General features: G+C 53.5%; 1 protein-coding gene across 1 annotated transcript in view; it reads left to right on the forward strand.

The window, feature by feature from the left end:
* Lrrfip1 (LRR binding FLII interacting protein 1) overlaps positions 1–16,914 on the forward strand; it is a 58,901-nt gene that overhangs the window by 25,533 nt on the left and 16,454 nt on the right. The window contains exons 13-17 of the mRNA XM_033763993.1: positions 1,186–1,224; positions 4,649–4,708; positions 10,333–10,377; positions 11,300–11,365; positions 12,820–12,897. Coding sequence (XP_033619884.1) covers positions 1,186–1,224; positions 4,649–4,708; positions 10,333–10,377; positions 11,300–11,365; positions 12,820–12,897 — 288 coding nt within the window. The remainder of the gene's footprint in view (positions 1–1,185; positions 1,225–4,648; positions 4,709–10,332; positions 10,378–11,299; positions 11,366–12,819; positions 12,898–16,914) is intronic.

The raw sequence follows: 16,914 nt of genomic DNA on the forward strand, positions 1-16,914 counted from the left end.
AAAAAAAAAAAAAAAAAAAAAAACCCAAAAACCAGAAAAACCCAGAAAACCTGACTGATTAGGAATAAAAGAGAATAGGAGGAGAAAGATGGAAACAATTTAGATCTCTGTCGTAAGGTCTCATCTCCAAATTGTGTGAAGCCTGTGGTGACTTACATTTCTCTGGGAAAAGAATGGTCACTTTCTTAAGATTCTCAGAGTATTTCCTACCCCTAAAGAGTTTGAAATGTCTGTGGTGTATTAATGAGGATGCCAGGGATGCTGGCCTTCCTTTCACTTTGAAAGCTATTAACCAGACAAATGAGTTAAAATTCTCTGCTGGCCATTGCTCTTTGCCAAGGTAGCAAGTGTATGTAGGGTGTGGTTTCATGCAGGATACCCACAGGCTGCACACTGAGCAAGAGTAGAATGTCCTTGGGGTTCTCCTTTTCCACCAGAGTCTGCTGCCCTGGGCTTTCCCGTGGCATCCTTGAGCTAAAGAAGTGGGCTGCCTTTGAAAATGGCACAGCTTGAGAACTGGGATCCTGGAGGGAAAGTCAGACCTCCTCATTTTAACGGGCAGAGCAAGCCCAGGGTGCTTATCGTCCACTCAGAGTCCCCACTCGTGATGACAGCACCGCCCCAGGCCTGGGGCTGTGCCCTCTGCCTGCGCCAAGTGCCCCAGGTCTGACACAGAAATCTTGACTTCACAGACTTTGAATGTAAGATCACATCTTTAATCCCTCAGCTCCCAAACACAGGCTTTCTTCACGCGGCTGGCAATTATTATAAATTCTAAAAAGGCCAAGAGGGGAAGGCTTCGTGCCCTGGCGTCTGCATAGATGGTGCTCTTAGGAAACAAGATTTTAATCTTCCATATTTAAAAACTGACAGCAATACATACATCTGTTAACTTTCCTCTAATTTAGAGTGTATTATGTACTGCAGGAAGAAATAAGACTGCTCAAGCCATTTATCTTTTACAAATTATAGCAACCATTGTCATGGTAGTCTTATTTAATGATTTCAGATTTTATGTTCACTATCATTCTAATATAATCTTTTTATAAATATATGCAAGATCCCAGAGTCACAAAGAAAGTAATTCTGTTAAGAGCTTAAAGACTGTCATCTGGTTTTGATGTTCTGCTCAGCTTTTTAACTTAACTTCCGGCCTTCTCCTTTCTGTCGTTTCTCCTCTGCCAGTCGCAGCCTGAGCTGGAGTATGGGGGTCCCTATGCCTGGGTGAGACGGTTGCTGCAACTTGCTGTGTCTGTACGGTCTTAACTGTGTGGTGTGACCAGTGACAGCCCACGGCTTTCACTAACCCAGACGGTGCTGTCCGGGAAGCCCAGGCAGTCCAGGTGCAGCACCGTGGGGGAGCTGTGCTCCGTGTGCAGGACACCAGCACCAAGAAAGCCCAGGGCGTCCTTGTCCATCTACCAAATTTCCCCCCGGGACTGTGTCCACAGGGGGGCAGGTCACCCTGCAGGCTGGAGCTGGACAGATGCCTGGCTGCTCAGACACCGCCCCTGAGTACCAGCCCTGAGTCCTGCCCAGGGCAGTAGCTGGACGCGTGGAGATGAAGCTTTCAGGGAACCCGCTTGGGCTAGAAACCCTAAAGCTTCTACATTTCTTTTCAAAGATTAAACACAGTCACCTTACCTAATGAAAACCTCATTGCTTTTTAATCTGTCGCCCTTCAAATTAAATACACTCTCTGACTTTTCTGCGGGGAAAAAACCCTCTGAGAAAGACCTGGTGCTCCAGTAACTAAAACAAGAGCTTTGGATTTCAACCTGAATTGCTGTTCTTATAATTCTGAGTTTCTTGTCTTGTGCTTTCAGAGCACCTGTAAATGTATGCTTAAAAGAAGAAAACTTTAATCTTACCCAGAAGCATGGCTCCCCATGAAGGTGACTTGGTTCTGGGGTTAGCGTTGTAGAGAAGGACTTTCTTAGCTCCAGGTACATTCGGTGCCTCACCTATGACCACTGCTATTTGAAATTATTTGGCAAATTCTCCTTTCTGAAATGTACTTCTGTGATCAAGCTGGTAATTGGCCAGGAGTGCTGTAGCCTGCCTGGCACATTTGATTGATTGGCCGCGTGTCCTGACGGGACCCATGCTGGCTCTGTGAGGCCCAGACCTGCTGGCATAGGAGCCGCAGCCCAGATAACACTCAGGAAGTGCCCGGCTCTGTTATTTCTCTGCAGAATCCTGCACACACCATTAGATTAGAGCATTTGTGACTATAGCTAGCAGTTCTTCTGTTCTTTAGGGAATTAAAAGCATCACTGTCCTGTTCTTAGACTGTCACCTCCTAGCAGATTTGGCCGAAGGGCAGTCTCACTGGGGTGAATGAACATAGATGGTTGGGAACACATTTTGGATTCCAGTTTTCCATGCCATGCTTTTTCAAAAATTAAATCAAATGCATCAAGCATTGCACTCAGAATTTTTGATTTAGCTTTGCTTGTTGGCTTCCTGTCTCTGATGCCTTTTACATACATGTGCCTCGCTGAGTGACTCACATAGAAAAATAGAAGTCTAACAGTGTGGATGGGGAAGCTGGTGGTGACTGCATGGTCCCACAGGACGACACAGTGCTTTGGTAGCTGTGTGGCACCCCTTAGATTCTGGGGGGCGGGTGTCACACGTTGCTGTTGGAGTCATAGGTTTTGCCAGGGCTTTTCTAGCCGTGTTCCTGCATCCCAGAAAATGCTGCTCTGAATGCGTCCTCTGCTGCTGTGTGTGAGGTTGCCCGGGCCTCGTCCTGCGCATGTTCCTGGGGTCCAGGCGGGTTTCCTTCTTCGGGACCCTCAATACCCAGAAGCGCACCAGGTGACCTCTGGCAGCATGTGACAGCAGAGCACACAGCACCAGTACCCCATGAAGCTACACAGGGAGGAGTGTGAGGAAAGAATCCCACGGAGCTAAACTAACCAGATGTCTGAGGCCTGACTTCCGTGCTTCGTGGCCTTTAATCTGAATGCTGTGACAGCTACTCATCCGCCCTTGGAGCCCTGTTTCTGCCCTGTAAAGACAGCCCCGCCCATTAAGTGCACCAGGGAAAGCAGCATGAGGGGTAGTGGGGTTTGGTGGGGTCCGTGAGAAGGTCAGAGCAGGCGCTGTGAGCGGACCCTGTGCACGGCATGCACCCAGGAGCACCTCCCAGGAGAGGCCTGTGGAGTGCCGCGCTCCCTTCCGGTTTGTGTGTGGTACATTTCCCTTCCTCGTGTAGTACAAAGTCTGCAGCACTGTGGTCATTTCCTCCCCAAACTAGTTTTTCTTTTTTGTAGTGCTAGGGATTGAGCATGCTGAGCAAGGTCTCTACCCCTGAGCTCCATCCCCAGCTCTGTTTTTAAAATTGTGAATTTTGAGACAGGGCCTCATTAAGTTGCCTAGTCCAGCCTCAGAACTTGCAGTCCTCCTGCCTCTGCCTCCAGCATAGCTGGGGTTACAGGTGTGCACCAGTGCAGCTGGCTCCAAAACCTGGTTTCTAAAGATACAGCAAGGCAGCAAGATTTAGATCTAAATGTACAAGCCCTTGACACAGTTTCCATATCTAGTAATCTTGTTGTCGAAAGTGCCAGTGGATTGAATAACGCGCCTGAGGTCATACTCGGAGCCTCTGTCTGGATCTGGGCCTCTATGACCCTGGTACCGGTGACCCGTTGGCAGACGCGCGCTTCCTCCTCCCTCCCCGAGCTGGTTCCGTGCCTGGTGCTGCACGGCTCTTACTGTGAACCAGGACGGAAGGCCGAGGGTACTCAGAGGAGCCAGCGCTGGGGCTGAGGGGCCATGGGCTGGGCGGCAGAGGCAAGGGAACCGCAGACACTTCTCCCTTATTCCTGGAGGATTTGGCAGAGGTTGTTAAGTTTGTCTTCTGGGTTCTCTTTGGAAGCCTGAAAGAATGAAAAAGCTAATATGGAGGATGCTCCCCTTGATGAACACTCTTCCCTTGTTGAACTTCAGCCTCCCTCCCTTCCTTCTTAGTAGTGGGGATTGAACCCAGAGTCGTCACACTGAGTTATGCTCCCAGTCCCCCTTTTAGTTTTTTATTTTGAGACAAGATCTCAGGAAGTTGCACAAGCTGGGCTCGAACTTTTGATCCTCTAGCCTCAGCCTAGCTGGGATTCCAGACCTGCACCCCCACACTTGGCTGTGCATTGCATTTCATCACAGACTGAAAGAAAGTGTTTCTGAATCTTAAGAAAGTATTCCATACTGGGCTGTAATTTCTCAGAACTTACCCTGAACCACGGCCTGTAATCTCACGGGCTCACGCCAGTGGCCTGAAACCCAGCCTTTGAAAGCTAGAATTGCCTCAGCACTTTGCTCTAAAACTGGATGAGAAAACTACCAAGGAGAGCAGCTGCCCCAAGTCATGGGCTTCATCCCACAGGGCAACCTTAAGCCAAGGGTACACAGGCTAGCTAGCTAGCAGGCTACACAGCCTGACCTGGCTTTGTCCCTGCTGAGAGGCGGAGACATCTGGGAATGTGGTGGGCCTTGTGCCTCCCCAGACTTGCCCTGCCCATGCTGCCCCCATGCTGTGCTGAGGCGGCCAGCCGCCCCACCCCCACCCCTGCTGTTTTCTTGCTGATTTGTGCTGTGTCTTCGTTTGCATACTGATGTGGGTTTTCTCTTTTCTTCATTGAAACAGACTAATGGTTATGAAGGAGACTTGTACGGATCCCAGCCCCCGAGCAGAAGATCTGGCAGGGTTAGTATGGCCAGTTTGCATGGCACAGCGTTCCCACAGGTTTCTTGAAAGCTTCCCAGAGTCGTTGCTAATTTAGCTTCTTGGTATAAGAGGTCGTCTTGTTCTAGCACAGTGGCATGAAAGATGACTTTCTCAGGATGCCGTCAGACATTCTTAGGATGACAGACATTCTAGGTGCTCCTAACTGGTTGATTGTGTTAAGGATCTCTTAACTTTAAAACTAGATTCACCTGTAAAGTTTCAACCTAGATTAAAGGTGACCCTTTGCTATGTTACCGTGTATGTGATGTACAGGTGAGTTCAGTTGGCATGCACACGCAGGTCTGACATTCCCGCTGTTCTCCAGATCTCTCATTTGTAGTTTTAATGTTTATCTCAATATACACATGCAGGAACCTGCATTTTCCAGAGAGGAGAACTGAATTTTATTGCAGGAATGGAAGGACTAAGGGTGGGAAGCAAGAACAGTGCAGGGGGAGAAGCGGGAAGAGCCTGGATTTTTCAGGGTGTCATTGCCAGGGCTGGGGTCTGGTTAAACTGTTCTAAGGTCTGTTCTAAACCTTCCTCCTCTGTCATTTTTTTCTTTTAGTAATGCATTTCACACCGTTTAATTTTATTTTAATTGTGCTGTGCTAAAGGTAGTAGATGGTGTCCTCAGGTATACTCACTCCTAGGCTCTCTGTTTGCATAGGTGACCTTCATCCCACCCCCGCCCCAGGAGAGCAGCTCCGATTTCCAGAACTGGTCTGGCAGGTCCTGTGTCCTCCTCCTCCTCCTCTGCAAACCTTTACCTCCAGATTTCCAACCCTTCCAGCCTCAAGCCCCCTGCCTGTCCCTCTCACCCACACCTGCTGTGTCTCCCAGGCACAGGGTAGGAGTTCTGCTGTCCTGTACACACTTGTGCTTGACACCATGCAGGTCAGGATCCCCGTGTCACACGCTCCCTGGTGGCCCTGGGCCACTTGGGGGAATTTTAGGGCATAGTTGGCAGCTTTCCCCTTGGTGTGTTGTTTACCATATTTGGTAAGAGTCATGGTCTAGAGCTGTAAATCCTTCTATCTACCTTCTGCTGAGAATCCGTGTTCTCTGGGACGCCCCCAGCGTGGAGTTGTCACACACCCCGGGCAGGGCCAGGCAGGGTGACATCAACCTTTGTCTCATACATATCCTGCATGTTTTTGTCTCTGACTTTGAAGACATTAAGACAGTACAAGTGCGCTTTCCTAGTTAAGATTTACAGAATGCTTCTAGAAATCCCATATACAATATGACCTGGTTGTAACACTGCTCACGGAGTGAGTCTGGCTGTGTATTAATTGAATAAATAATCAAAAAGTGGAATGTTTGAGCACCAGAATAACCGCTAAGCGGTACTGAGGATCATCGGGGCACAAACTGCACCACAGGTGTGAGGCAGGGCATGGAGAGTGCCTGTGGGAAGGGCTTGGGCATGCGCCCTCCTTGGGCGCGCTCCACAGCGCCCCCTTGTGCCTCCACCTGTAATTCTCACGGGTCCGTCAGGGCCACCTGCGGGCGGGGTGGGAGCACAGCGCCCTCCCGAGGACGAGGACGGGTCTCGGCTCCTCCACCCACCTACTTCGGGTGTGCTGGCTGAAGAAGTTTTGCAGCCAGCAGAGCTTTAGTTGTATGAGGGTGTGCAGTAAGGAAAGTGGAGACGGGAACGAGGCGTGGGGTAGATAGCGGCGGGCTGCGCCGAGACGGATGCTGCAGCCAGATGTCTCGCAGCGCTTGCACAACGACCTTGCGCCTTGGGGGCGGGCGTGTTTGGGAATCCCACTGACAGCTGTCTTCTTCCTTGGTGTTCAGAACTCCAGCTACAGCCTGGACAGCATATTATCCGCTTGGTCATCGGCCAGGGAGGAGCAGTTGGTTGGTTTGCATTTAATTCTTTCGCCCTCTCTTCAGAAACTGCAGGTCCCGCAGCATGCAGGCATACGTGCGTGCGCACCGCGTGGGGGGACACTCCCTCCCTCTCCTAATCCCGGTTTGACAGTCTCCCGTGACTGACCCTCATCTTTGCACTCAGACCCTCCCAGTCCTGCGTTTGCACAAGTGTGGGACTTGGGCTTCACTGAAGAACACATTTCTGTGTAGATTTTTAAATTAGAATTAATGAAAGGGACAAAGTAAGAAGACTGCCTCAGCTTTCTTTCCTGGAGAGTCTGTTCACACTCACACTTGGCAGTTTCCCAGGGGTGGGCTGGACTGGAATGAAAACCCTGTCCAGTTCCGGTCTGCACATGGGAGCTCACGTCCGTCTGAAAACTGGACTCCAGTGGCTGAATTTGTCCCTACCGGCTCGTCAGCACGCGAACCCTGAAGTCGCATAGGAAAGATGGGGGCCCTCGTCCTGTACCATATAAGTGGAGGAGTGGACAGGAAGACTGGTCCTAACTTGGTGCCAGGCATGGGGGATAAGTGGGGGGAAGACACCCGGAAAGAGCTAAGATCAAGAGCCAGGCAGTCAGGAGGCCCCGGTGTCCCTCTGTACTCAGTGATGCCAACACCCACTCCCCTCGGAATCAGACGGGGGAAGAAGTCAGAAGCGCACAGGATGCCTCTCCTGCTGCTCATGTAATCTTTGACCTCATTAAAATGTGTCTGGGCGGGCAGCCCCGACCCCATTTCTCCTCAGATCCCCGCTCTGCTGTAGTAGTCTGACCCCATCCCTTCTTCCTTGTCCTGCCCATTCCCCTCCTGCCAGGGGGCTTCCAGGGGTGCTCTGACCCCTTCAGCTCATTTGCCCAAATTCCCACTGCCCCAGCCCCCACAGACCCTTTCTTGGGATGCCCGCCCCCTCCCCCTCCCCCGGAGTTCTCACTGAGCACCCAAGTGGGGGTGAGTCTTCACAATCCTGGGGAGGTTTTTCTGTTTTTCTGGAGAGCACTTGGGCATTCAGAAAACCGGTTCCTCCTGGTTCTTAGTTCAGATGCTTGCCTAAAATAGAAGCGGGTTGCTGGGCCTCGGAGCGTGAATTATCCACGTGGGTGCAGCCTGTGTCTGGCTCCAGTTCACCAAGCAGAAATAGTCCGTCTCCAAAGTCCGTCCACAAGGTCTGACCCCGTGAGGGTGAGGGCCGGGCATTCAGACACAGAGCAGCCGGGATTCTGGGGCAACCCTGCGCTGCCCGACCCCTCCTCCCACCCCAGTGCCTGTCTCTGCCTGCAGTGCAGCCTGCCTAGGTGGAGGACCCGGGCTGTGCCAGAAGCTTTCCCTGTATCCAGCTGGGGCACAGCAGACCCCGGATGAGGCCGCCCAGCTGGCCGCTGGCCACGCCTCTCCCACGGCGGAAGGAAGCGAGGGAGGGAGTGGGCAGGCCTGTGTGTTGCACCAGGACCCCACCGCCTCCCCCACAGGCCCTTGGGTGTGGCTTGTTGGAGGTGCATGAAGGGTGGTGTGCACTTTCTGGTGCCTTCCCGGGGCCGCAGGGGTGGGGGCTTCCTTATGAGATTGGCAGGACACCCGGCAAGGCGACTGGCTTCCCCCAGGAGGACCCTTTGATTTGTGTAAATCATTTCGTCTGGGGAACTGTTAACGCACACAGCTGTAATCCCAGTCTTGGTCTCAGAATCTCTCTGCTCAGGGTACCACACCTGTGAGTCCTGAGTCTGCTCTGGGTAAACGTGCGCCCACAGGGCCAGGCAGGAAAATGGTTCCAAAGGAGAGTTTTATTACGTAAGTAGAGGTTGATATCCCTGCTGATTGCTGGGTTAGTTTTTCCCAATTAGAATTTGGGAAAGGCCCAGAATCTATTTAATTGCTAACAATTAAAATTAAATCTTAAGGTTGATATGGTGACACGCTTGGAAGCCCAGGACCCAGCAGGCTGAGGCAGGAGGATTGCCCTGAGTTCGAGGCTAGCCTGCACTATATACCCTGTCTCAAAAAACCATGTTTTATTTTCTGTCTGTAGATTCAAAAATCCTAACATGGTCTCCTATGGTTTTGCCAGTTACCTGGTCTGATTAGTTCCTTCCCCTGGCCCATAAGTGTTGGCCAGAAAGGGAAATCTGTCTGTTTCCAGTGCCCCAGAACCTTTGAGCGGAAAGGAAGATGTAAGCCTTTCTCCCCGTCTGCCCTCCCATTTTCTCTGACTCTAGGAACTCTCCTGCCAGGACCTCAGGCTCCCCAGTGGCAGCCCTGCCCCCAAGTGGCAGCCTGCCCAGAATGGAAACTGGGTCTGTGCACTCCCCGCCCACACCCCATGTGGCACTTCTGCTGGTGACACTGAGCAGACACTTCAACCTCTTCCATGTGACGTCCACAGAGCCCAGCAGGTGTTTGGATTGGCAACCAGTTTGCTAAGAACTTTTCTCTATCTTAAAAAAAAAAAATACCTGAACTAATTCGGGACCTGATATAGAAGAGTGGACCTTGGGGAAAGGAGAGTTCTGTGCACCGCGTATTTCCAAGAGCTCCAGTCCAGAAAAGGGTCTCGTGGGCCTCTCCACTTCCACTCCTTGTTCCTCATGTGGGGTTTCAGGTTTTGTGCAAAATATGTCCAGGAAGCAGTCTGGAAGGCGTCTGCGCCGTCTGACCCCTGGGCTGGAGAGGACCAGGTTGTTTCTTTGGCTCTCCGTGTTTCCTGTTTTCACAAGACCTGCATTCAGGTCTGGCCCTGGTTGCGTGGCCCTTGTCACTGTGGTGACAGCACTGTCCCATCCAGGGTTTTAGCATCCACCCAGTGCACAGGGAGGTTGAATTGCCCCCTCCTGCATGTACCACATGTGCTGCTGTGTGCCCCGCCCAGCCATGCACCTTCCCCCCTGCTCCTGCGAGCAGCCCCTCTGCGTGTCCGCGTGCCAGTGTTCCGGCCTGGCACCCCTCAAGGGGTTGGGCTGCAGCAGCAGTGCCCGCCTCCAGGTCTCAGCTGTGCCTGTGACTGTCTCTGTCCCCAGAGGGAAAGGCACTCTGTCCACACTGGGTCCTGTCCAGTCATCCTCGGTGTCTGAGGGGCCTGGGTTCCAGTGCTTCCTGTAAATGCTGTTATTTACAGGAACCTAGAACAGTGATGGCAAACCTGTGGCATGCGTGCCACCCTGGGCCATTTGTCTCATTCATTGTGCTGAAAGGTTCGCCGACCCTGTCGTCACTGTCTCACGCTTCCCCTTGTTCCCTTTCCATCCTCCCTGGATGACTTCACAGTGATACCAAATACAGCAGACTTCTACTTGGTGTGCTGAACTGTGGGCGGACAGTCACGGGAGAAAGTGTGACTCCGTGCCCCGGGGAGGCTGGGTGCTGAGAGGGGGACCCTCGAATGCAGCGGGCACCTGCAACACAGAGCCCAGCGCCTTCCCCTCCTCAGGCTCGGAGTCGCAGCTGTGTGGCTGTTGACCCTGCAGTAGTTCTGATCCCCTGCCCTCCCTTTCCTTCAGGACTGTCTGAAAGGAATTGACTAGAAAACAGTGTTAGTTCAGAGTTTATGGGTTTTAACTTTAAAAGTCACCTCCCATTCCCCTTTCCTGTACATGCTGGATTTGCATCCATCTGCTCCCTGAAAACCTCGTGCCAGAACTGGCCTCCCCTTCTCACTGCTGTCAGGACAGCGGGTTGCTGCTCATCCAGGTCTCTGAACACCTGCGTTTGCTTTTGCCCCACAGGCCTCCTCTCTGTGTTTTGTGGCCCGGCCTGCAGGCAGTTACCGGGTGCGTGGCCCACACCCCAGTGCGCATGTACCCCTCTGTCCTCCCACTCCCGGGCCTGCTGTGAACTGCACCTCTTTGTGGAGCTTACGTTCCTCGGGCACTGTCAGTCCTCTGGCCCAGCCTGGGTTTCCCAGCTGCTGGCAGGGCTGTCACACTTTCTGTCTAGTAAGACTCCCATTTGCTAGGATCCTCAGTCCAGATAGAATGAGGGCAGCATGTGCTTTACCTGCTGGCAGAAAGGTGGCTCTCTGGTGCCTCAGCACTCTGAGTGGATCCCACCCCATGTTGCTCTGTTACTCTGGAAACTTCCAGCTTTAAATGCTGGTGCTTAGGCCTTGCAGGAAGCCTCAACCAAGCAATAGAGGAAGACCGCTGCTCAGAAGCCCTGGGTTTCTCTGGGCTGCACACAGACATGTGAGGACAAAGAGCTTCCATGTGTCCTCAGGCTCCGACTCTGGGCAGAGTTTGACATCACCCTTGTGAACTGTAAGCTCCCGTTTCTGTGATAACCACATCGGATTTTCAGGGTAACCCAGCGTTCTGTCCTCTGCTCAGCTACTTGTAGAGTTGTACGCATCAACATGAAAACCTTAACTAACAATGTAATATTTCATTCTGAAGTCACTTAAGGTCGTGTTTTAAACTAAAAGTTTGAGGGTGCTTTGCTCACCTTTAGGGTGCTGGCTTGAGATCTGGACTAACACGTCTCTCCAGAGCATGGACTGCTGTTCAAAACATAGATGTAGAGATGGGATCGGAGATGAAGATGCATGCTGACTCCCAGCAGCTGACACTTGTGCTCGTGCCTGGGTTCTCCGAGGGCAGTGGGGAGGTGTTCTCTGGATGCGTGGTCCTCCTGGTCACTTGCATGCTTCCGGGCCCAGCAGGCAGAAGGTGGCACTGACCTCTGTTTCGGTCGTAGGCTCCTGTGCTCCAGGACAGCAGCATTGGCGGGGCTCGGCGGGGCAGTGCCTGCGGTTCCCTGGCTGTAAGGCACATCCACGTTTCCCATTGACCTTCCTCTCTTGTGCCACCTGCCCACCGCATGGGGTCAGAGCATTGTGGCCCTGACCGAGTGTTCCCGCTCTCTGCTGAGCACAGACAGCACTGACAGGAGTAGCTTCAGACCAATAAGATGGCAGTCTGATGGGTTGCTAGTTATTTTGCCTCTGAATAGTGAAAACAGATGAACAGGCTTAAAGGCTCAGCATGTGACACATGTCCCTTCTTTGTACTCTTTTAGGACCTTTCTGCCCCCTTCAGCACATTTAAAATGACAGGCGGGGCTGTCCTGGTGCAGGCGGCCTGGCTAGACCAGGAACTGGAAATGGAAGGATGCAGTCCCTGGAGGAGGGATTTGGGTTCCAGTACAGGGGCTTCGCACCTTCAAGGCTCTGGCACAAACCCCATAAAGTACGCAAGCCCTCCTTGGGCCAGGATGACATACACACTCGAAATGCTTTTACGCTTTTGCTGTGAAAGTCACCAGCCGCTGGGTGAGGGTGGTTGGGTAGTAGGGATCTTGCCCCGCACCCTGACTCTGAACCCCATCAGGAGAGAGAGAAAGAAGGGGGAACAGAGCAGAAATGGGTCTGCTATTTAAGTAGCTGATCCAGTTTCCTGACTTACTGTGCTGCTTCTCAGCCATCATGGAGAGTCCTAAATTCTCAAAGGAAACCAGGCTGACCTACCGCTTTCTTCACACGGAAGGCTCAGCAGTGTTCAGACTAACATTTAACGACACAGCGTTCACACACTGACCGAGTCCTGTACTGCATAAATAGTCCAGTGTGGTGGGGCCGACTGTGGTAAATATCTTGCCCAGTTCTTAAATGTTTTTGTAAGTCATTATGAAGCCAGTGGGCCAGGCAGAAAGGATGAAATTGTCCTGCCAAGGGCATAAACCCTAAATTGTACTTGTTTCTGCTCGGTAAGGCAGCAGAGAAGCAGCATCTTTCCCTGGGTAAATGCCAGCATTCTGTCCTCTCGTTCAATTTCTGAGCAGCTTCAGTTTTCAGAAGACTTTAACAAGCCAGGTGTGGTAGTGCACACCTGTCATCCCAGCACACAGGAGGCCGAGGCAGGAAGATTGCCATGAGTTCAAGGCCAGCCTAAACTATAGAGCGAGAACCTGTCTCAAACACAACAAGGGTCCCAGTCTACAAGGTAGCTGCGGTATAGGGGAGATGTGACCACAAGCCCACGCTGGGCAGGGGGGTGCTTTATTTTCTCCTTACTAATTCTGTGTCCTGTGGATATTGGGGTGGATCCTTTCTGATCTGGGGCGGGGACATTTACTGGGCTCGTGCTGGGTCGAGCTTCTCACCCTAATCTCTCTTCTGCTCACCCCACTGCTCCCTGGCATGCCCTGTGTGGCACCTCCTGCTGCTGCTTCCTGACCCTGTGCCTGTTTCTGTCCGCACCTCCTGCGGCACCCTGCAGCCCTCGGAGTGCAGCGGCCACCTCAACTCTGGCTCCCGTGCCTCCTCCAGGGCCAGCTCGGCACGCGCCAGCCCGGTGGTAAGTCCGCCTTGTGCCCCGAGCCCCAGGCCACCAGTGCTGCCACCTCCTCCTCTTCTTCCTCCCCTTCCCCTACCCCTTCTCCTCCTCCTCCTCCTTTCATCCCATGCCTTTCTGCCCTATCAAAGCAACCCCTGCCCTCCACGGCCAGCACAGGGTGGAGTCAGAAAGGCCTCTCTGGGTTGTTTTTCAGGTGGAAGCCGGGTGGTGGTACATGCCTGTGGTCTCAGCACATGGGAGGCAGAGGCAGGAGGATCACCATAGATTCGAGAATATCCCATACTGTATTTCAGGGCTCTGGGGAAAGTGGGCCGAATACAGAAGTGCCGTGGTCATAGCACGACGAAGGGTATTGGCAAGCATAGAGCCCAGCTGTGAGGGCCGACTTCCTTGGCCCTGGTCACAGATGTGGTTCCCTGAGGTTTGCAGCTCAGCAGGATGGACTTCAACCATTTGCTTGGAAATGTTGGCAGTTGTCAGACCGGGTGGTTTTTGTGAAATGCCCTGCTGCCGTGAGGACTCAGCTCCCTCCTCCTGCTCCCTGGCCCGGCCGCTCTCGTGCTCCCCTTCTCAGCTCAGCCGCCCCCCAGGGTCTTCATGGCGCCACCTGTGCCAGAGCTTTCTTGGAAGCTGCTTTGGCACTGTCGGAACCCAGATGTTGCAGTACAGTCTTGGCAGGGGACAGGGTGGCCTGGCTGCACCAGAGGCTTGGGTAAAAATAGGTAAGAAGCATATGGAGGGCCACATGCAGAGAAACTGCCCGCTGCTGGCATGTGTTGCGCACCTGTAGTCCCAGCAACCAGGAGGCTGAAGCAGAAGGAGCCCAGCCTGGAAGACTTAGACACTTCTGCAGGATAAAACCTTTTGAAGGGCTGGGGATTAACTCAGTGCAAAGGCCTGGACTCAAGCCCAGTACCAGGAGAAAGAAAAGCAGCTCCCAACCACGGAGAAGCTGAAACATGCCTCCTGCCTCCATCACCCAGCATGGTCCCACCAGTTGCAGTGTGCTGAGCCCAGCCTGGGTCCCGGTCCACAGGGGCAGCTGTGGGGCCGAGTCCGTCGTGGGTCACAGAGCACAACGCTGCCAGCAGAACTCATGCAGACTTTTACTGCCAAGAGGCTCATGCCAGACACAGGCAGCAGCTTCTTCAGGGGAAGAACCCACAGATCCTGGGGGTGGAGCCCTGCCAGTCCAGCCACCTGAGTCCCCAACACCCGGTGTCCTGGGCACCAAGGCTGCACACCACTCACTGCTGCCCAGTAGTCGCATGTCCCCCCTCGATTGCCATCACCTCGCATGCTCCAGGGGATGAGCGTTGGAACCTGAAGACTTCATCCTGGTGCCCATGGGGGCGCCCCAGTGTGGGTGGGAACACCCAGGTCTTCAAGCCTTCTGAGTGCCTGCCTGGCCTCTGTGAGTCTGGCTCCTGCCTGCCCCCTGGAGGCCAGCAGTGAAGAGGACCCACACCTCACAAGCCCAGTGTGCAGAGTGCGTGCACAGTAGCACTCACTCGCTGTAAACTTGAACCCAGATGAGGTTGCCAGCACAGGCCAGAGGCACCGGTGAGGTGCGCCATGCCCTGGAGCCTTTGGTGGCCACCGCAGATTTTTGAGACTCGCTTCCACCAGGCTGGCCTCAGCCTCCCAATAGCCCTCCTGCCTCAGCCTCCAAGTGCTGGGATTACACACGTGCCACCACGCTCCACCTGCTCCTGAGGCAGTGGCTCTGACAGGGAGGTCCACCCACTCCAGAGCTGCCACCTTTCAGGGGGGCAGAATCCAGCCGCAGTGAGTGGGGTGGGCTGCACACTGCCCCATGTGGGCACTCTCAAGCGGGGACCCACAGCTGGCGGAGCTCCAAGCCATCTCTTGGTCTCAGCGCCTGACCAGGCTGGGGCGGCAGAGCTGAGGCCCTCTCTGCCACATTTCCCAGGCCCGCCATCCTCTTGGGCTGTACCACGCAATCCATCCTGTGTCTTTGGCCTGGACTGCGGGTCAGTGGTGTCCATGGTGTCAAGGCAGAGCCCAGGCTCCTGGTCCTGCCTGGGAGAGAGAAGCAGCAGGTGACCAAGGCCAGAGAGCAGCAACCAGGGCCAGTGACCCGCCAGCCTGGCCTCTAGGAGGACACAGAGCAGGAGGTGACAAGACCCAGTTCTAGAGTCAGCTTTCATTCTTCACCCAGGGTGTCTTGACACTCCGAGAAAACAGGGCCCCAAGAGGGCACAGCCAGTTTGTCCCTCCTTGGCTGGACTGGCCCAGGCAACAGCCGCTGCAGTTGACACCGCCTGCAGTGGCCCCAAGAGCTGTCCCTTGTCGGGACTTCATGGGGTATGCGTGGGCACAGGACAGGTCTCTGGGGACAGACAGCAACATCTGGCAAGGGGTGGCCCTCAAGACTCTGCCAGGGCCCAGCCGAGTGTCTCACAAGCATCGGACCAAGGGCAAAGGTGACCAGAGCGAAGGAGATTGTTTCTAGTCCCACTTCAAGAAAATGGATCAAGGCTGAAGCCTGCCAGGCCCAGTACCCCAAGGTTTGGTCCTGGGAAGGCAGAGAGGCGTCAGCCAAGTGGAAGCCACGCCGTCTTCCTGTCTGCAGATGGGCCTCATCCTGGCTCACTCCGGCAGCGTTTCGGAACATCGAGGGTATTCCCGCACAGGGCTGACGTCAGATGTCAGCCCACGCAGGACGATGTCACAGGAGTGATGTAAACCCCGGCTGCACAAGTGTTGGAGAGTTTGGGATGGAGGGACTGAGGGTCCAGGCTCAGGCCACAGGAGAAGCAACGCTGCCACACCCAGCCAGCTGAACACCTGCTGGGAGCAGAGCTGGGACCCAAATCCTAAACACCATTCCTGCTGCCAGAAGCAGAGAAACAAGGTGGTGGTAATGCCCGTGCAGGTCAAGAGGAGCAACCCAGCAACCAAGTAGAAAACTGCATGCAGGAGCGCAAGGCCACACTATGTGGGGTGCTGCAAACATCACTGTGTTTAGAACCAAAACTTCTAGCCCATTGTAGACCCCACTGTCAAACCACCATTTGCTTGGAGATGGAGGTGGCAGTGGTTGTCAGACCCAGGTGGTTTTTACAAATTGAAAAACAGTGACCTTCAGTTGGTGTTCGCTGAGCAGGATTCACAGCTGCTGCTTGGTTTTGAGGGACACAGCAGGGTGCTGCCTTCATGATCCCATCCCCCCACCAGGGTGTGGCATGGCCCATCTGGGAGTTGGGGACCCTAGGGGGCAGGGCCCGTTGGCCTTGTGCAGCACATTCCTGGCTTGCATAGGTGTTGAAGGATGCCTTCCACCTACTCCATGGTGATTGTGAAAGACCAGCGTAGCATTTCCGCAACTCTGTCGGAAGCTGTCCTGTCAATCTGCAGTGTTGGATGCTGCTTGGAAAGCTAACGACCCTTGGAAAGCTAACAGGACACATGGCCGCCCTCCAGTCCCTCCCACTGGGAGTCCCCTTCTGACGGCCGTTCCCTGTCCACCCTCACACACCAGGTCAGCGAGCTTCCCTGACAAGGTACAGAAATCCCTTATCTGTTGGATTTTTTGTGCATTACATTTTAGAGGTAAAGTGTTATGCTTTGTGTCAGAATTAAGCACTATCTGGTTTACCTGCTGCCCCTCGTCAGGGCCAGGCTGCCATCTAGTGGGAGTGGCAAGTGTGACAACTTCGTGGGCCTCATGGGCCCTGGATGCTGCTGGAATGCTGGTGAACTCTGTCTCTTGTTGGGAAAACAGACAGCTTGGGATTTAACATGTGAGAGACAAGTTATCTAAGTGTGTATTCGCTGTGCCTTCTGCTGAGAGCTTCCTGTTTAATTTTGCTGTGTAAGGGTCCTGCTGAGGCCCCATCTGGAAAAGGGAGAGGGGGACCTTAGGATGACATCTCCTGGGTAGGAGATGGGAGAAGCCGGATTCCTACAACCTCCTTTCAGTTTTTAAATGATAAAGCTAATTTTTTTTAGTCATCTTACCCCAATTATGTTATTCCTTTCGTGCTTTAAGTA

Source organism: Fukomys damarensis, unplaced genomic scaffold (assembly GCF_012274545.1).
Source record: "Fukomys damarensis isolate Sample0158 unplaced genomic scaffold, DMR_v1.0_HiC HiC_scaffold_16, whole genome shotgun sequence".
NCBI lineage: Eukaryota > Metazoa > Chordata > Mammalia > Rodentia > Bathyergidae > Fukomys > Fukomys damarensis.